Source organism: Triturus cristatus, chromosome 3_1, assembly GCF_964204655.1.
Source record: "Triturus cristatus chromosome 3_1, aTriCri1.1, whole genome shotgun sequence".
In the NCBI taxonomy this organism is placed as follows: domain Eukaryota; kingdom Metazoa; phylum Chordata; class Amphibia; order Caudata; family Salamandridae; genus Triturus; species Triturus cristatus.
The window spans coordinates 503,158,618-503,177,972 of NC_140583.1; the positions used below are offsets into that span (position 1 = coordinate 503,158,618).

General features: G+C 43.6%; 1 protein-coding gene across 5 annotated transcripts in view; it reads left to right on the forward strand.

Annotated features, from left to right (window-relative positions):
- Window positions 1-19,355, forward strand: part of RCCD1 (RCC1 domain containing 1) — a 198,195-nt gene that overhangs the window by 100,900 nt on the left and 77,940 nt on the right. For all 5 annotated transcript variants that reach the window (XM_085644384.1, XM_085644380.1, XM_085644385.1 and 2 more), the window contains one exon: window positions 6,327-6,356. In XM_085644384.1, the coding sequence (XP_085500510.1) occupies window positions 6,327-6,356 (30 nt within the window). The remainder of the gene's footprint in view (window positions 1-6,326; window positions 6,357-19,355) is intronic.

Genomic DNA, 19,355 nt, shown 5'->3' on the forward strand with positions numbered 1-19,355 from the left:
TTCAATTGGTAAAACAACAATCGAATCAACTGGCAAAAACCTCTAAAAAAACAACTAAATACCTAATAAGTTGCGATGAGTTCTCCTTCTTCTCAGTTAAAATCAACTCCCTGGCAAACGAGTTGTATTCCGCCACTATCGACCTGTCACAGCCCTTGGTGACACTTTCAAATGTCGCTACACACTCCTTACAGGTGATACCCAAAAACAAAGCCCACTGGACCACCTTCAACTTATATGACGACCATAGCATATCAAAAAATCTAGCGTCCATTAAACCGAACAACCACTTCAACGACCCGCTCCCATCCAACTGCTTATCCGCTACCAACCAATTTATCATACCCATCTGGACCGCAATAATCAACGCTTTACTAATGCAAGGGTCTATACCAGACTCTTTAAAAACTGGTCAAGTCATCCCCATTCTAAAACAAGCATTGGCATAGCCAATAGGTCTCGCCTTTGGGACCTTTGTAAGTTTTTTTGCCACCGCGATTGGCTTTTGCAATGTTTTTAAGCTATGTTGAAGAGTGAAGGCAAAAGGTTTGGGGGTCGCCCTGCCATGAGGGACAAGTCCAACATACTCCAATCTTTTGCAAAAACTATTCTAGCCAATTAGCCCACAAAGCTACCTTCAGATTTTGGGAAATGGTGGAAACTGTTGCCGTTTTATCCTTCCAGGGCCGCTGATGCGAGACTATTCAAGGCAATTTACACATGCAAAACAAACCCCCGGCTAATGTGAAAAGTCATTCGAACAGCACACTCTCCCCAAACACCCATACACGAAGCACAGTCGGAAGGGGAAGGGGGGAGATGTTACCAAGAGGGTCAGTTGGCACCTCTCCAAGGGTGCAGGGACTGAGTTAACTCCTCTGCATCAGCACAGGTGAAAGGCATGTGCCCCCTGAACTCGCTGGCAGCCTACACATGCCTTGCTGAGGGGGCAGTGTCAACCCACTCTGCTGGGGAATCAAAGGAAAAAAATTCTAGGCCAAAGCGATATCAAGGTGTGAGGCCACAAGTAATGAGGAGAGGAAGATATAAGATGAGGGAGAGAGAGAGAGGGAAGGGAAAGGGGTGTAAGGAAGGGGTAATGAAAGAGAGTGGTGTGAAGGAGAATGTGAAGGAGAGCAGTGTTAGGGAGTATGGTGAAAGAGAAGGAGAAAGAAAGCGAAATACGCCACACCGTGATGCCAACACCATGCCAGGCGAGGAAGGGGCACTGAGTCAGGGCAGCTGCCAATGTCACACCCGGCCTGACAGGAAACGGGTCACGTGGGCAAGAGAGCCACAGCAACGAAGGACTGTCTACTCCACACCAGATAGGGTGCAAGAGAACCGCAGGGACTCTGGCAGGTAGGGGAAGAAGTAATCATCTCCTCTGACCTCTCCGAGGGCTGTGCCGGGCTTTTTCTTGAGCTCCTCGCACTTCCTAAACTTGCAGCTCTGGTGTCCCATCTTGCGGTTCCTGCAGCTGCTGAAGATGCTGCAGTTGTTTAGCCGCTTGCAGAGAATGCACAGCCCGCAGTCCGCCAGGTTGGCAATCTAGAGACGCTGTCCGTGATGGCGGTGGGCGAGTGCCGGCCAGCGAAATAAACAAGTGGGAGGGGTCCGCCGAGAGCGGGGACTGGGGCAAGCAGATTGGCAATCTGGAAGGCGCTGTCCGTGACGGCGGTGGGCGAGTGCAGGCCCGCGAAATAAACAAGTGGGGGAGGTCCGCCGAGAGCAGTGACTGGGGAAGGCAGATTGGCAATCTGGAAGGCGCTGTCCGTGACGGCGGCGGTCGAGTGCAGGCCCGCAAAATAAACAAGTGGGAGGGGTCGGGGGAGTGCACAGAACGGCCTATAAAAAAACAAAATCTACAATTCCATTGGTGTTTATCATTTATCAGGGATACTGAATCTCGAAGCCAGACAAGAAGCACTGCGGGGGTGGGGGTTGGTGGGTGGAGGCGGTCGAGGAGGCGGCAGCAGCCTTTACTCGAAGCAAAGAGCCGGCAAGAAAGTGAAAGCACTCGTGCATGTACGGCATCTACCTTGCAGTGCCATCTGTTTCCAATTAACAACCGCGGCGCGCGCACGATAATTGGAAACAGATGGCGAAGCTGCTCGCTCCCGCAAGGTGGATGCCGTAGATGCACGAGCGCTCATTGGAAACAGTGCAGTACATGTACTAGTTTTCCAAAAAGTGCAGACCGATTCCAAGATGTCACTTCTAAGCAACGCTTGAGTGCTGATTAGGCGAGACCTAACAACCCTCACTGAATCCTGCTGAACCGGACAATTTCAGACAAATATCTAATATTCCTCAACTAGCGAAACTACTTAAGAAATGCATGCAACAACAATTAGCCTACACACCGCCACTTTCAACTTTCTAGATGAGTGCTAATCTGGTTTCAGGCCAGATCACAGTACTGAAACTACTTTTCTCCAAATAGTAGATGATGCCCTCCAAGCTCTAGACCCAGAAAAAACATGTCTCTCAATTCTTTTGGATCTATCATCGGCGTTCGACACAGTTAACCATGAAAAGCTACTAGAACGTCTAGAAATCAGGATTGGACTAGGGGGAGTCGTCCTCCAGTGGTTCAAGTCCTTCCAACAGAACCGCTCCCAGAGATTCTTAGTTAATTGTAATCTATCCTCCTCTTCCCCGATCACGATTGGTATCCCCCAAGGTTCAGCTCTCTCCCCAACTCTCTTTTACCTATATTTGGAACCATTAGCTGAAATTCTACGTATTGCCAACATCTCTTTCCACATGTACACAGACGACACTCAGATATACATAAAAATGTCATCCCTAAAGGAGTTCAAAACAATGAATGAAACCCTGAACTGACTGTTCAATGGCTTGCTAATGCGAAAAAAAAGGAATCATTTTTAATTTCCCCTCCGAAAAGCTCCCCTGGCATACTTCAATGGACCAACTCGATCACCGCGCTAAACTGCACCCCGACCATAGTGGACTCAGCCAAATCACTAGGAATCACACTGGACAAAAACCTGAATATGTGAGCCCACATCAACACACTGGTCAAAAATGCCAGGTTTCACCTGAGCTACCTGAGAAATCTCAAACCATTCCTAGATACATCAGACCTATCAAATACAGATACTCAACCTTATCTGGCCTACCCATGATCTCAACAGCTCCCCTAAAAGCCCGTCTTAACGCAGCCGCAAGACTCCGAACAGGCTCAAAAAAATTCAACCACATTTCAACGCACCTGAAGGCACTGAATTGGCTGCTGCACAGAGCCAGAATCCAACTCAAACTGGCTTGTATAACTCATAAAGCGGTACACTCCAAGTGTCCTGCGTATCTTGCTCAGAAAATCATAGTTTCGGAGGAGGCAGGCACTCCTATGTGCCAGGAATTTTGTGTTGAAACCAACCCTCTTCTGGAAGAAGAAAACATACAACAGAGCTTTCCCTGGTGCTGCCCCCAGAATCTCGAACTCACTGCCGCCTAACATCAGAAGAATACCAGCTCTATCAAGATTCAAAAAGGAAGCAAAGACTTCCCTAATTGGCAAATTCCTACCCTAAACTATATCAGTGCTTCTAAACTTTCTACAGCTCAGCGATTTGCTAGTGTTCTGTACTTGAACTCTACCGGGGTTGCCGACTTTGCTCTCATATATGTAAACCATGTGATTCTTTTTTCAGTGACGTTGCTTACCACTCTGCATCTTTTTCACCTCACTGTCACTTTAAGGGCAAAGGCTGGTGCTGGGCAATCTCCCTCTGCCCCTGCTAACGTTCTCTTGCTATCTCCCCCAACTGTACTCCTGATCACCACTCCTACTCCCTGTTAATAGCCTGTTTTTCCCTGCACTGTTTTTCTCATGTTCTCCTGTTCCAATTTGTATCTAACTTGTTTTTACTAATTTTTGTAAATAACGTGCTATTGCTGTAAACGGGTCACGTTCGCGCTGTACAAAACACTAAATAAAAAAATAAAATAAGTTCACACCATTTATCGAGGTTTCTCAATAGAAACCCTATAAAAAAAATTATTCATACCCCAGTACCCTACAAATAAATAATTCACTTGGGTACACTGTGAAGGTATTTTTAACTCTCCCTCTTTATCTGGCCAGGTCCATGCTTATCCAGAAAGACATTATCTAAGAACTCTCATCCTTTTGGTTGAGTCGGCCCTGGTGGTAGTATCTTACCAGGGTATGGATAGGCACCAACGAGGAAGCATGTGAGTGAGGCGTCTATTTCAATAACTTTGGAAATCTTGGCAGGACTAGGAAGCAGTGTCCTTCTCTGACTCTGCCCATTTTCTTCTCTTTTGTCCAGTTGCCTAATTGTGAGAATAATGATTATTTGGGAGAATGAACTGGGTATGTAATCTCTTGCTCTCCTTATGTGAGAAACGCAAAGTTGTAACTTACGCAGGATAAGTTTACACTTTAGTCACAAAGTGTGACTCAGGCATGTATTCATGTGATTTATATGTTCTCAGTGTATACCCTCATGTTTTTCACCATGCCACCATAGTTTTGCCTTTAGTTGAATCTTTTGGGTGTAAGCAGAGAAGTGCTAGGGAAACTGAATACAAATAAATTAACATCCTCAAATTGTTAACTAATTACGTATTCACAAGTCTTGAGTTATACATTGTTCCCACACTTAACTTCATATTTAACTTACACCAGAAAGATTTGTGTACATGTGTAGTAATATTTGTGGAAAAATATACAAAATCATGCATGAATCCCAGGATCTAGAAGCCAAAGCGTTTAAGGCTATTACTATTTTTTCTTTTTTTTTTTTGTAAAATGGATCCATTTTCTTATCCCTAAAAATGCATATTGTGCACTAAATGTAAATTATGAATATTTATATGATTGAGGAAGTTAGCATTGATAGTGAATTCTTCGCACTTCCATGCATAATTTACAATAGGCATAAAGTATGCACATGCAGGTTTAAAATTGTGTGAAGCAGGGAAACATTTGTTAACTGCATCCACGTTTAGAGTTAAAATGCGCAGTCCTTCATTTCAGGAGAAAACAACAATAAGCAAAGGGTAAGTTCCAAATGGTTCAAAATAATGGTTAATTTTATTTCATATATTCTTTCTTTGAAATGGTATCATCAAGTTGAGAATTGAAGGCAAAAAGAGCAATGAGTACAACCAACTTGCACTGGTTTTGCTCTACCACACCCTAGTGTTCTTTTCAAGGCTGCCTAGAGACAAACTGATCTGGAAAACAGAAACCAATTGGTGCGTAAATCCGCACAGTAATTGTTGTTGTGAAAGTAGCATAAGCGTGTTGAGGTGAAGATGGTGTTCACTTATGAACTAGGAGCCTTATGGAGAGAAGAGGATCCTGCCATGAGATTTGTGGTATCTTTTCCGAACAGGTGGCCATTTAGGCCTTGCTGGTGAAACAAAGGTTCTGTGAAACAGTATAGTGTGGGATTCGGGCACGTTTGTGGAAAGTTGTATGAGCAGCAGACGGTTCGACATAACTGTGATGAAATCAGGCAGGCATACAGCTTTCAGATAGAAATAAAAGAGGTTTATTTGTCAAACCAGAAATGACATACATCATGTTTGAATTGAACACACAGGTGACCAAAGGAGTCTATTTTGTCAAGGTGCTTCAAAGGGAAAATTGGAAGATGGGATTCGTTGACTTGTCCATTTTGTTAGTTTACTAGTAGCATCTTGGAATAAAAGGTCTCAGATGTTGGGTAGTTTCCCATTAGCCTTAATATTCTTGAGCTGAAGGAGCAATTGTATGAATTTGCTGTTGCTTGTCATAGATAAATAATAAAATACCTTTTCTGTTTTCAAAACTGCTGTGCTTTTTGGAGCTGCCAAATGAGCTGATGAGCATATATGAAAAAGTTATTTATTCAGACTTGGTTTCCTTTCTGAATTATTGACCTACTATTTCAAAACTGTTATTTTGCAAATCTTTCGTACAATTTCCATCCCTCAAGGAACTAACTTCGTATTTGAAGAGCCTAAAATGACTGTCCACATTCCTAGGCATCTGGTATATGTTTTGAGGAGTCTTGTTTGTTGTTTACCCTCTAGTCTCATTTGGCATTACACAGCATCACTCGTTCAGAAGAAGGCAGTTCCCCTAATTTCATGCTCCTTCTCTAGCATCCTCAATCGGTCACTGATATTGATTCGGTGATCTGTGCTTTAGAAGACAACAGCATATTCACTGCCATTCTGTGCTACTCAAATGGTGGAAGTTTCATAGCAAGATCTTCTTGTGCTTACTATCTTTGAATACTTTGTAAATTTGAACAAACATTTTCTTTTTCTTTTATTTTCAGGGGAAGGACATCTGTATACCTGGGGATGGGGTAAGAATGGTCTGCTTTCACTTTGATTAGCTTTTATTTAAAATCTGGGGACAGAGAAGGAACGATTGACCTTGCAACAGAATCTATGTAATTGTGTTGATGACTAATGTATATCATCAGACAAAGTAAGGGAGTACTCCCAATCGACAGAAAACTGTCTGTGGGGTATTGGAACGTAGAGCAGAGGAAAGAAATTCTCTTTCTTAAGAAGACCCCTCACTCACCAACCTGGTTGGTGACATGCTTCATCATCGGGGTCCCACCTGGACAGCCGAGTGCCATCCAGGTGTGCTGCGACACCTGACTACAGTGGAGCTTTTTTTTGTGTGAAGGTGAATAGTGAATTTAGGTTAAAAAATGGCCATCTAAATACAATACTAAATGCTTGGGGATTACCAGATATTGTAGGCCATTATCCATGTGGCAACTGTAGCGTCTGCCACTTGACCAGTAATACTAAGACATTATCATTGGAACAAGGAAAGACTTGGACCCAAAGAACCCACACTAATTGCAACAGTACCAGCGTGGTTTACTTGATCGAGTGCCCTTTCAATCTAAAATACGTGGGAATGACAACCAGAGGGATCAAACAGAGAATATGCGAGCAGGTGTAAAAGGGTCACGACTAAACTTACTGAGCATTTCCTTGAAAAAAACCACACTACCAATGATATACGATGGACTATTATTGAGTTAATAAAATCTGGTTTCAATGGGCAACAAAGACTTTTCGAAAAGGAACAAAGGTGGGTGTATAGGCTATCAACCCACATCACTGGCCTCAACGAGAATATTCTTTGGAACTCTGTATTGCCGAGATAATATCTTACTCCATTGTGATCCTTTGGTATTTACTGTTCCTTTTTATGTTTATCCTTCGTTTCATCGAATGGTAAGGATGTCAGAAAAGGGATATACTATTGGCTCATACACTCAATGGGAACATGTACATAACATTTATTGAGTAATAGAATGCCTGTTGAGGAGATGCCCCACTTTTTCTATTTTAGGGATATGTTGTTATATATATGTACCTAATGACCCCTCACGATTGAGACACCGTATTTTTATGACAACTTTGACACAACATCCCTTTATATCTTGGTGGTAATATCGACTGTGCTACCAAAGATATTATTCATTGGCGACTATGCTTTACATCTTGCGCGTCAATATGATATTTGTTATGTACTAGTACTTTCTTTAATTATGACTATTACATTTCGCACTAAATGCGTTTCTATAATTTTTGGGAAGTTTTAAAATCCTGGACCCACCTAAAAGATACTGTATCTAAATAAATGGGGACTATGTATATAATGTCCTGTTTCTAAACAAAGGGGGACTATGTATATATTGTCCTTTTTGTGTATCATATCGGGCCAACAACAATTACCTCCTGGCATCTAACAACCCCTTATACGTTATCATTCATTTCTCGTCTTTGTTCCCCTTTTTTTCACTGTTTTGCCGTCTAAACTTTATTACCTAAAAGACGGATCGTGGTTTGACTAGCACGTCATTACGTGCCTACGTAGATCACGTGATTGCCATGTCACGCGCCACACTCACGTGACCCGAAAACTTCAGCGTATCTCAGACGCTGCTGCCCAGGCTTCGGTACTCCACAGGGAGACACGGCTGGTCTTAACGTTAGGTAAAACCACGGATGGATTTGTCCCTCTGAGTGAGTACTTTGGCAATATACGGAGAATCCATGCTCTTTTGGCTTCGCTCGTATTTACACCTGACTTTTCTCAACCTAGATCTTGAAGGTAACAAATCGCACGATCCCGACTCCCACGAGGCACGCAAATACCGCGTTCCCAGCAAGCGTCCTTTTCCTGTTCTCCTCTCTAATACTTGACCTTTGGTCTGGTACACAATTTGCGAATTCTATTGCGCTAGCGATTTTGATTCGAATTTCGCTTAAGCAGCACGCTCACCGCATTGAGTGAGATTGTGTGTTTACCCACCACTTAATCTGGATGCATGTGGGTTCATTTTAACCAGGGACTTCGGGAAATTTCCCGTTATACCTCTAGGTTACACTGGTGCACTGGTACACTTTTACTCTTGTTAGAGTATACTGACGCCCACTGATTTGATTTTGAAGTAGTGGGTATGTATTTTATGTGTGTGGCTCCTGATTGTTAATAGTAATATGCGTAAGATCATATGAGTCCACTTCCTCACTAACAAGGAGGTTCACTGAGTGCTGTATGACCATCTCACGTACACTACCTCAATTTGCAACCACAATTAGCATTGATCCTGCAACGAATGACTATTACATGTATTATATGTTTGTACTGTGTTTATATGTTTTATTTTCACAGATGTTTCCCTTTCGACGACTTGAAGGAAGGTAGTCCTAACCGTGAGTAGCTGGTTAGGTTTTAAAAGTGACCAAGGGCAGGGTACACCTTAGCGAGTGTACACCCCCCGGATCACGTTTACTGGTCCTAACGAAAACCCGGTAATAGCAACTGATGGTTGAAACATGTAGACCTTTTTTCACTTTCGACACACTACAAGATACCATAGGTCAATTTAACCTATCAAGGTATCTATATTATTTTAGCATTGTCCAAATTGCCCTAGAATAAATTATTTGGATTGGGTTCAATTTGCCCATTTTTTAACCTAAATTCACTATTCACCTTCACACAAAAATCAGCTCCACTGTAGTCAGGTGTCGCAGCACACCTGGATGGCACTCTGCTGTCCAGGTGGGACCCCGATGATGAAGCATGTCACCAACCAGGTTGGTGAGTGAGGGGTCTTCTTAAGAAAGAGAATTTGTTTCCTCTGCTTTACGTTCCAATACCCCACAGACAGTTTTCTGTCGATTGGGAGTACTACCTTACTTTGTTTGATATTGTACTGATTAGGGGATTAGGAGTACCCCCTCCAATGGTTTTCCATTATGAGAATCCCTTTCTCTCCATTTTTGTTTTGTATTTAATGTATATCATCACCATAATTTCAGTTTGTGTATTGGTCCCCACTGTAATTTGTCTGGATCAAATATCTGTTATATTTGTAGATACTCTTGCTTAGGATTTATGTGGCGGAAAAATTGATAAAAATGCCCGACTATGAAATTGAAAATATTTATTGCATGAACTGTTAAGTGAAATAATGCAGAATATATTTCTATCTATTTCCTATGAATAGGTAGATATTGCTAAGATTACAGACCGGAGCGGTTGTAAGTGAATTGTTGTGAGAATTTTTGTTTAGTATGAACCTAACTTGTGCATATTTTATTGCAATGTGGTGAATATTAAATATGTAATAAATAAGCAATAAATACAAACATGCTGCAGACTTTGGAGCAGATCAGGGAATATATGAATCAAGCATAAGGAAAATTCGACACTTCGCCTACATGTATTACATTAAACAGGACAAGGTGCCTCCAATTTATAGGCGAGAAAGGAAAGATCAAGAGTTGATCCTGAAATATGAAATGTAAAAACAACAAATGATGGACAGAATGCTGAACAAAGTCAAAACACTCATTCCCTTCCCTATTCGTCAGTCGATCTTACCTCTCGGAACTTGCATCATGACCCTATCGCACATATTACTCACATGGCACGCCCCCTGCAGCAAAGGTCATTGAAGGCAGTTTCCCTAAACATGCACAGTTTGACACATTTGATCAAATGGAAGTAAACTCCCACCTTTTTTAGGTCATCAAAAACCTGAGATCGCCCTCCTTCTAGAAACCCACCTGTCTCCAACAGAGTGTGACAAATTGTGGACAGATTGGGTGGGCCGGGTCCTTCATTCTAGTATCTCTCCCACATCACAGGGTCGTAATGACACAGGTGGTCCACTTACGAAACGAGGCAATACTTCTTCATAAGCACCTTTCATATAGAATTCTCCAAACTCGATCAGATACAGATGGCAGCTATGTGTTTGCCAAGCTATCTATCCAGGGAACAGCAGTTATCGTGGGCTCATTGTACACTCCACAGACCTTCTAAGTCTGGGTTTCTTTCTCAGATAGTAGGTTACTGACATAATTTGGCACCTCTAGAATCATCATTGAAGGAGACTGGAATGTAGCTCTTGACAGTTTACTGGAAATATCAGGTAGGCCGTACATATACCATGATGGGGACCATTGTGCTATATGTGATCTATTGCAAGATCATGCGCTTTGGGACCCTGGAGACTTCTGAATCCGCGAGGAAGCGTTTATACTTTTGCCTTTTGCTCCCACATCATTCATACTCGTATTAACTACTTCCTTTGCACCCCCTTGGCGACCAACACTTGGTAGACACGAACATTATTCCTTGTGAGATCTCAGATCATGACCTTATAGATCTACACATAGACTTGGGATTGCATACACCCCGCAAGGACCTTGGTGCCTAAATGCCTCCCATTATAAAGACCATGAGGCAAAATGTCACCTCACAGAATACGTAGAAAGGTATTTGCAGGACAATAAGGGCTCAGTGATCTCAGCACCAACACTGGGGGTTCGGAGGCAGGAAAGACTGTTTTTCGTGGCATGCTGATGAGGGACTCAGCGATGATCAAACGGAGGCTTACAGACTCTAGGCGAGAACTGAAAGCATTGGTCATATCCCTGTCTACTGACCATAACTCCTCTCCAAAAACATCCCTTCTCCGTGAGCTTCTACTGGCTAAATATCAACTGAATACACACTATACTTCAGAGGCGGAGAAATGCCATTTGTATATGACAAAGGCGCTATGAAAGGGGTGATAAAGCAAGTAGGGTTTTGGCTTATCAGCTCTGCCAACGAGCTTCATCCCAAATGATTCCTGCCATTCGAGACTCTGAGGCTCGTCTCATTATCCACCCAACTGCAATAGTGGTGAAGTTTCAGAAATATTATGAACACCTTTACACAGCTGAAACACATTCAGCATCAGACACTGAATTTTCCTTTTTTTAATTCCCTTAAAATACCAAGGCTATCTCCTACACAATCTGCACATCTGGAAGGTGTGATCACGGCTGAGGAAATCGCACCAGCAATCAACGATATGCCCTCCTGGTAGGAACCTCGGGAGGACAGACTTCCTGTTGAATTTTATAAGGCCACAAGAGCTTAGATTATTCCCATTTTGGTCTGGGTTTATTACGAGGCCTTAGTTGATGACCACCTCTCTGCAGAATTTTTTAGGGCTCAAATTTCTGTACTTCCGAAACCAGGCAAGGATTCCCTGAAATGGCCACGCTATTGCCTGATTTCATTGATAAACGTGGACGTTAAGATTTTTGCAAAGGTTTTGCCCGTACGTTGAGGTCCACCGAGGCACCAAACAGGGTTGCCCATATCCCCGCTGTTATTTCTGTTGGCTGTGGAACTCCTAGCAATTGCAATTTGATCTGATGATACTATTAAGCGTATTTCCACAATGGTGGCGTAGGGTACAGGTAATTAATATGAATGTCCTCCCCAAATTTAATTACATTTTTGGTATGTTAAATTTGGTTATGTCAGTCTCCTATCTGCAAAGCATCCAGCGCTCTATCTCCCGTTTCAATTGGGGTTTGGAAAGTCCTTTCCTATCTGCGGAGCAGCCATTGCTCCATCTCCCATTTTATTTGGGGTTTGGAAATACTCAGATTAAAAGGTGCAAAGCTCTACTCCACACCAGAGAAGGGTGGCTTATGTCTTCCTCACTTGGAGGGTTATCGGTTGGCACAGCAGTTGGCCCACTCTGTGTATGGGTTACCCATATCCTTAGAGCGCTAATTCTTGTAATCTTCTGGAGATCTGGCTGTTCATTACACTTCGAAACCTCGAATTACTCCCCTCGTGAAACCAATCATACATGCTTCCCAATGTGCCTGGCACCTGGTCCACAGGCTGCTGTAAGTCCCCAGTCGCATCCCTACAAAAGCCCCATTGTGACGCAATGAGGCCATAAGAGTTGGTGGGGAGAAAATTAATTGGTCCATCTGGATTAATTATGGTATTCACCACATTGAGGACTTTATCTCTAGTGGCTTTATCAAATCGTACCCGGACTATAGACGGGAATTTGCAATTTCACCCTCCCAATTATGGAGATTTAATCAGTCGTCTCATGCCCTTACGCATGTCCTAGGAAAGATGTATACTGACCTCCAGAGATCACCCATTACTCTATATATCCACCCCTGGATAAATTTGGGAGGACTAGCTCAGGATTGTATCTCACACTGTTGTATCTCTGTTTTTCAGCTACCACATCTGCTACACTGCGAGCCTGGTGGGAATCTTGTCTTAACACACAATTCCTGGATGATGACTGGGATTCTCTACTGGTGGATTATAATAAACTATTACTGCTTTAGTTAAGTTTAGTTTTTTAAGATCCTTCACCACTGGGTTACATAATGTCCATCTTTGTGTGGACTCACGCTGTTGGAGATGTGGCCTTTTGGACTTTAACTTAGTCCATATTTTGATAATAATAATAATACCAATCCACAAAAGTGCGAACAATCACCCGTAGGGGTCTCTAGGCGCTGGGGGCCGTCGGGAAGATTAAGCAAGCTATTGCCCAGAGTCACATGGTGCTCTGCTAATCTGCCGCCGGCGCCGGGGATCGAACCGTGATCCCCAGATTCCGGAGTCAGTCGCCCTGGCCGCGGCGCCACACCTTTCCCCTTATCCATATTTTATGGGAATGTGAACGACTGAAGGCCTTCTGGTCACAGGTTTGGGATCATATAAGAGAACACTGTTGGGGGGTGGCTAGACCATTGTGCGCCCAGATAGTGCTCTTGCATGATACTTCTGACCTCCCTTCAGTGACCCAATATTTTAATAGATGACTTTCCACGGCCCTGGGGGTGGCTAAATTGGTGATTCCCCGACTTTGGAAATCGATCTTAGTATCCACCTTTCAGGACTGGTTGGATAACATGTATGATATAGCAATTTTTGAACACCTCATTTATAAGCTAAAGTTGGACCGGTATGACCAGATGTGGGTCTCCCACTCGCCATGCCACTGGATTCAAGCTATTCTGGCTGATGAGGGGTGATACCCCAAAACCAGTCCTAGGATTCTTGTTTCGGGTCCAGGAAAAATTAAAGTCTAGAAATGCCCGACCTACTCTTGGACCAGGTGGCTGGGCCAGAGACAACGGGTATGAACCCAGAGTCGGAGGACGGTGGCAGGCCAAGACAGAAATTTCTTCATCGGGAGCCTTTTGACTTCTTTTTTGAAGAAGACAGTTGAAGGGTTCACCCTGACTTCGAGGGAAGGGAATTCCAGATCCTCTGGGCCGACCCTGAAAAGGCTTGGTTATAGATCTTTTTTTTTTTCTTGAATTTGAGGTTTAAGCAAAAGGGTGCTGGCACTTCCGGAGGCTCTAGAACCACACGAGAGTTCCAGTTTCTGCGCGAGGTACAGCGGGGTCTGGAAGTGGATGGCTTTGTGAGCCGTGCATGCAATTTTTAGCTGTATCCGAGCTTCATATATCATATTTTTTAGTGCCACTGTATGAGCCTAGCAGCGGAATTGAGGGCAGCCCTAAGAGGAGCCATCGTCATTCTAGGCAGGCCGCAAAGTGTTGCACTACCATAGTCTAGCTTTGAGATCACTAATGCTTGTACTGCAACCGTAAGGTCATGAGCAGGGAGGAAGGGTTTGAGTTTCCTAAGTAAGCTGAGTTGGAAGTTCACTGCTTTGGTGAGGGAACTAATGTGCTTCTGCATGTTCAGGCTTTTGTCAAGAATGATACCCAGAGATGACGCAGAGTCCACGAGGTGCGATCTGCAGTTAAGAGCAGTCTGCTGGTTTAACCATTGTTCCATGACAAGGGATTGGTTGTGGGGTGAGATCAGTAGGAATTCCGTTTGAAGTGCATTACGCTTCAGGTGATTGCATGTTAGCCAGCTTTGTGTTTCGAGCAGGACTGAGTTGAGGGACTGAATGACTTCGGGGGAGTTGATCTTCTGGTATAGTTGGGTATCATCCGCACACATATGATAACGAATGCTGGATGAATTTCTGTCAGAGGCTCCATGAACAGGTTAAAGAGCGTGGGGGACAATGCTTAACCTTGAGGAACCCTCAAGGTGACTGGTGTAGGGTGGGACAGGGATTGGTCCACCTTGAAACGGTGGGATCTGTTCTGAAGGAATGAAGAGGACCAGCTTAATAGCGGGCCAGACAGACCCATCCTGTGTTCTAGGAGGTCAATTAGGTGATCATATTTGACAGTGTCAAATGCTGAAGAAAAGTCCAGAAGGATCTGTATGCACGACTCATTGTGATCCAGCATTTTAAGTGCATCATCCACGATGTGCGTTAGTGCCGACTCTCTGCTATGACCTAGGCGGAAACCTGATTGGCATTGGCCCAGGAGTTGGAAATGTTTGATGTGATGACAAAGTTGGACGAGCACACATTTCTCCAAGAGTTTTGCCAAGGTGGAGATGTTAGTGATTGGGTGAAAATTGAGGAGGTCCATGGGATCCGCATTTGGTTTCTTAAGGATCGGGGTAACCTGACCTGATTTAAGGCAATCCGGAATAGCCCCTTGCATAAGAGAAGCATTGACCATCGTCATCCAGAGTGGTAGTAAGGCGGATCTCACTACCGGGAAAAGGTTTGATGGCAGAGGGTCGTTGTAGGGATTGGAAGGTTTCAAAGTAAACAACAATTTACGAATAGTGGGTTCATCCACGGTTTCGAACAGGCTCCAAGATGCATTGTTTTTGGGGCGGAAGGACTGTTCGCGATACTCGACTCTGAGGGGCATAGGGTGTTCAGCGGACCAATCGAGAGTTGATCCCGGGCCGAGCGTAGATCAGACTCGATCCTGGAAGACTTATCCCTGAAGAAAACAGCAAATTCTTCATAGTTCGGCAGTGCCCCTTGACCCGAAGCCGAGAGGTTAGGATGATTGTTAGATTGGCACTTGATGAGTTCGAACAGCTTTTTCGGATGGTTTTTAGCTTGATCTAGTTGAGTTCTAAAGAAGGTGGCCTTCGAGCACCTGATGCGTTTGTTGTTAATGCTTCGCAAGGATCTCCGGTGACAAAGATGTTCAAGGGAGGGGTAAGATCGCCATTTCCTTTCAGCAAGTCTTAAATTTCTTTTATCGGCATTAAGGCTCTCATTGAACCATGGTTTGGAGAGTTTAGCAGACACTCTTTTGAGCTGAAGTGGTGCCACTGAGTCAAGTACATTAAGCATTGTGTGATTATAGTGAGCCGTCAGGTCATGGACAACAGATATGTTCATAGGGGGGGGCAAGTTGTTATCACAAAGCTCCGTCGGGTCTTGCGAGTTGATGTTCCGTAAACATCTTTTCAACTGTTTTGGGTTCTTAGGTTGGGCTCTGCTTGCTCTTACCGATTCAAAAATGAGGAAGGTGATGCAATAATGGTCTGCCCAGTCACATGGGAGGATCGACTCCAGGCGGAGAGAGTTGGGCTTACCAATAACAAGATCTAACGAGACTCCTTTAAAATGCATAGGGGTGTCACATATTTGGATATGGTGAATGTCAAATAGGAAGGATTTAAGGCTATTGACCAGCACATCGTTTACATCATTTCAGTGGAGGTTGAAATCACCCAGGAAGATCTGAGTGCCCTGTAAATCCGTACTTACCGAAAAATGTCCAAGATCTGTTCTGTGAAGGGAAAGTTGCCACGAGGGGGTTGGTAGAACATGTGCAGTTTGCTTGAGTGATTGGTGACCCCATACACTTCAATGCAAAAGTATTCACAAGAGGGCAGGGGGTCGGCATGAATGACTTTCACTAATATTTTACTATGATGTAAGCATGTGACGCTACCCGTGACCACTGGTTCTGTCCAACCTAATGATATCAAACTTGGGAGGCATTAGAAAGTCCAGGATGGGAGTGGCTGAGTCATTTAGCCAGGTTTCGGTCAACATTACAAGGTCAAGATCCTGGACCAGGATGAGATCAGCAATATCAACAGCGTGTTTAACATCTGATCTGCAGTTTAGGAGTGCGAATTTGAAAATAACGGGAGAGTCCGTTGGTGGAGGTAGAGTTTGAGTGACTTTCGTGAGGTTGTTCTCATTTGAAGTTCTTGAGTTTGGCCTAGGTTCCCTGAAGGGATCAGTAGGGATTGATTCAATTCGATGCAAATTTGATGGGGTGGAGGGAAGTGCCAGTTCATATGAAAGTAGGAGAGAGTGAATATCACTATCCGATAGAGAGGCTCAACACCTGGAGGATCGAGAGAGATCATTAGGGTGCGGAGCAGAGGGCCAACTCTGGGGTGCATGGGTGGAGTGGTGTGTGGTTAGCCTAGGATAGGGGGGGAAGGGCGCCAGGTACAACCACAGTCTGGGAGCGCGCGTAGTTGCAGATTGGTCATATGTGAGCGGCTTAGTCTGGAGTTGACTGACAAATCCTCCGTGATGCGTGATAAGCTACAAACATCTGCCTTAAGTTGTTGTAGGCAGAGTGAAATCTCATTAAGACAGGCTTCCAATGAAGTGTGTGAATGGGGATGTGAGGTTGGGTCCCGGGAAAGCTGTGGTCGAGGAGAGCTAGAAGGGGAAGGGAAAAATGGGGGAGGTGGCGAGTGAGTGGGCCCAGAGGCAGGGGATTTTGAGAAATGGAGCTGTGTGCTTGGGGGGATGTGTAGGATAGGAGAGGAGGGGATGGGCAGCAGGTGACACTTGCCCACCTGTCGGACTGGGTCAGGATTGCGGGTTGGGCTGGGGGCAGGGATCCTGGGGAGAATCCGAGCAGCGTTGTGAACAGTGGCGCTAGGAGAGTTGGAACCAGCTAACCGTGAGGGGGGGAGGGAGCATGTAGACTCTCGTGAAGAACGTGCTGTCGCGGCTCGTTAACCATGTGTAATGCGGTGGAGTTGTTAATCTGAGTGGGGTAGCTAGAGGGGGGCCCTTCCGAGAAGAGGTAGTGATAGCAGCAGGTGGTAGAGAAAAGGTAGTGTTAGTAGCTGGTGGTAGAGAGGCAGGCTTATCACCTTTATTGATGGAGACGAAGGGGTCTGAGATAAGGATTTCCGGATGGGTTTTGAGTAGTCCTATGTTTGAGGTTTTTGCAGCAGTTTTTGAAAAGGTTCGGTGGATATATGATTCTGAAAGCATTCTGGTCCACCGGCTCTAGGTTGGGAGAGATGCGATTCGGAAGTCTCGGCTGGGTCTAAATACGGGTGGCAGGATGAGCAAAAAAACTATGGAATCAGGCCCAGACCTCTGTACTGGGGGTGAATGTTTGACATTGTTCAGCATTCCGTCCATCAATTGTTATTTTTGAAATATGAAATGTGGCATTGTACACAAAGTTGTAAGACAGCATATAGGAAGGCAGCTACTAGCAAGTAATGAATATTCTAGGAGGAGAGTTGATGAATGGATTGCTGACAATTTATTTTTAATCAAAGGTGGCTCATGGGTTTGAGCCTTGAGTACTAACCCATCCAAAGATTACCACATTTTCTGATTAGAAGTATATTGATAAAAATAAGATTAGATCCGTCCAAAATATTGTCTGAAATGCAGAGCTGTAAATATTTCAAATAGAGCATACACTTTAGATATGATAAACAGGATGCAGCGCTCTTAAACAAGATCTTCAAATAAATACAGTATTGCAAGAAGTAAGTATTGGGTTAAGTGTTAGGAGTACAAACAGAATTACAGCCATGCACTCTTATATAATTATGAACAAAATTATAAATTGCACATAACCAAATGTTATGACAGAGAATAAACATTTACATTTAATTATATTTGGAATAAATCAACTAATATTCCTAATACTATTCAGTTGACTTATTCCTAATCACCCTAGAACAAATGGGGAGATTAACTGCTTCTATTTGAGAGCAGGAAAAAGGCTAGCATAGTCAGCACAACACATTGTAAAATATAAGAGCAGAAAAGCATTAAGTGAAAAACCAGCACTTGCAGAATGTATGTTGCACTCGATTGAGATATAACATTTGGCAAGTTCATTATATATGTTAAAAAGGAATTAACATAACGCAGTTTACACCAGAGGGCCAGACTTCTCATTACAGAAACATGCAACAACCTGGAGGTTATACGGGGGAAGAACAAATTGATTAGAGAATTTAAAATTTCTTGATTGTACTTTTTACTTGCCAGTGCAATGCTGCAGAGTATGTAAGTACTTCCCCTATATATTCCTCAGGCAATTCTGGTGCTTGAATAGCGCATTTTGATTATCTTTCTGTGACTGGAGATTTCATATTGACCAAATATTCTGACATTACATCTATGGCTGGGAAAAAGATAGTGTACAGTCAGAATCAGATCTCAGTCAGAACTATTTAACATTGATTCCGGGTCCAATTGAATGTGATTTTGAATAGTGATCCAGCAATTGGGATCATCATTGGTCAGGTAGACTGTTATGTTTTGCATGGACTAGATACTACTGTAAACCTTTTCCTGTAATAAATCACCCAAAAAAGTGAAATACTAGAGTAGACCATATCCAGTTACACTGGTGTCCCAAGAAACTGGGACAATGAACCATTGCAGTTTTTTTTTTCCAGATTTCAAAATATGTTAGGCAATGTCATAAAGCCTACAGATTATTTTCAGACCTCCATATGACTACTCCTATTGCCTGTTTATACTGACATTTTGTTACAGTTGAGCTTCACCCAAATTGAGCTCTTAGCCTCCCTTTGTGCTTCTAGTTGGCCACATTAATTCACACATTTTTATATACCAAGTAACTGAAGGTATTGTATTGAATAATTCAGACCGAAAATCAAATTACCAGCAAGTTACCCCATTCAAAATGTGGGGCTAGCTATCCTTTATGGGGTCACAGACTGACAGCATTCATTACTTTGAGCTGTGCCACAATTTTGACTCCTGTTTCACAAGCAGCCGACCGACCGACAGTAGGTGTTCAAGGGTCCATTGTGATGGCTTTCTGGATACCACTACAACTCTGATGCGACCCTGCTTACAATACAGGCCTGGCGTGTTCCGCAAGCAGCT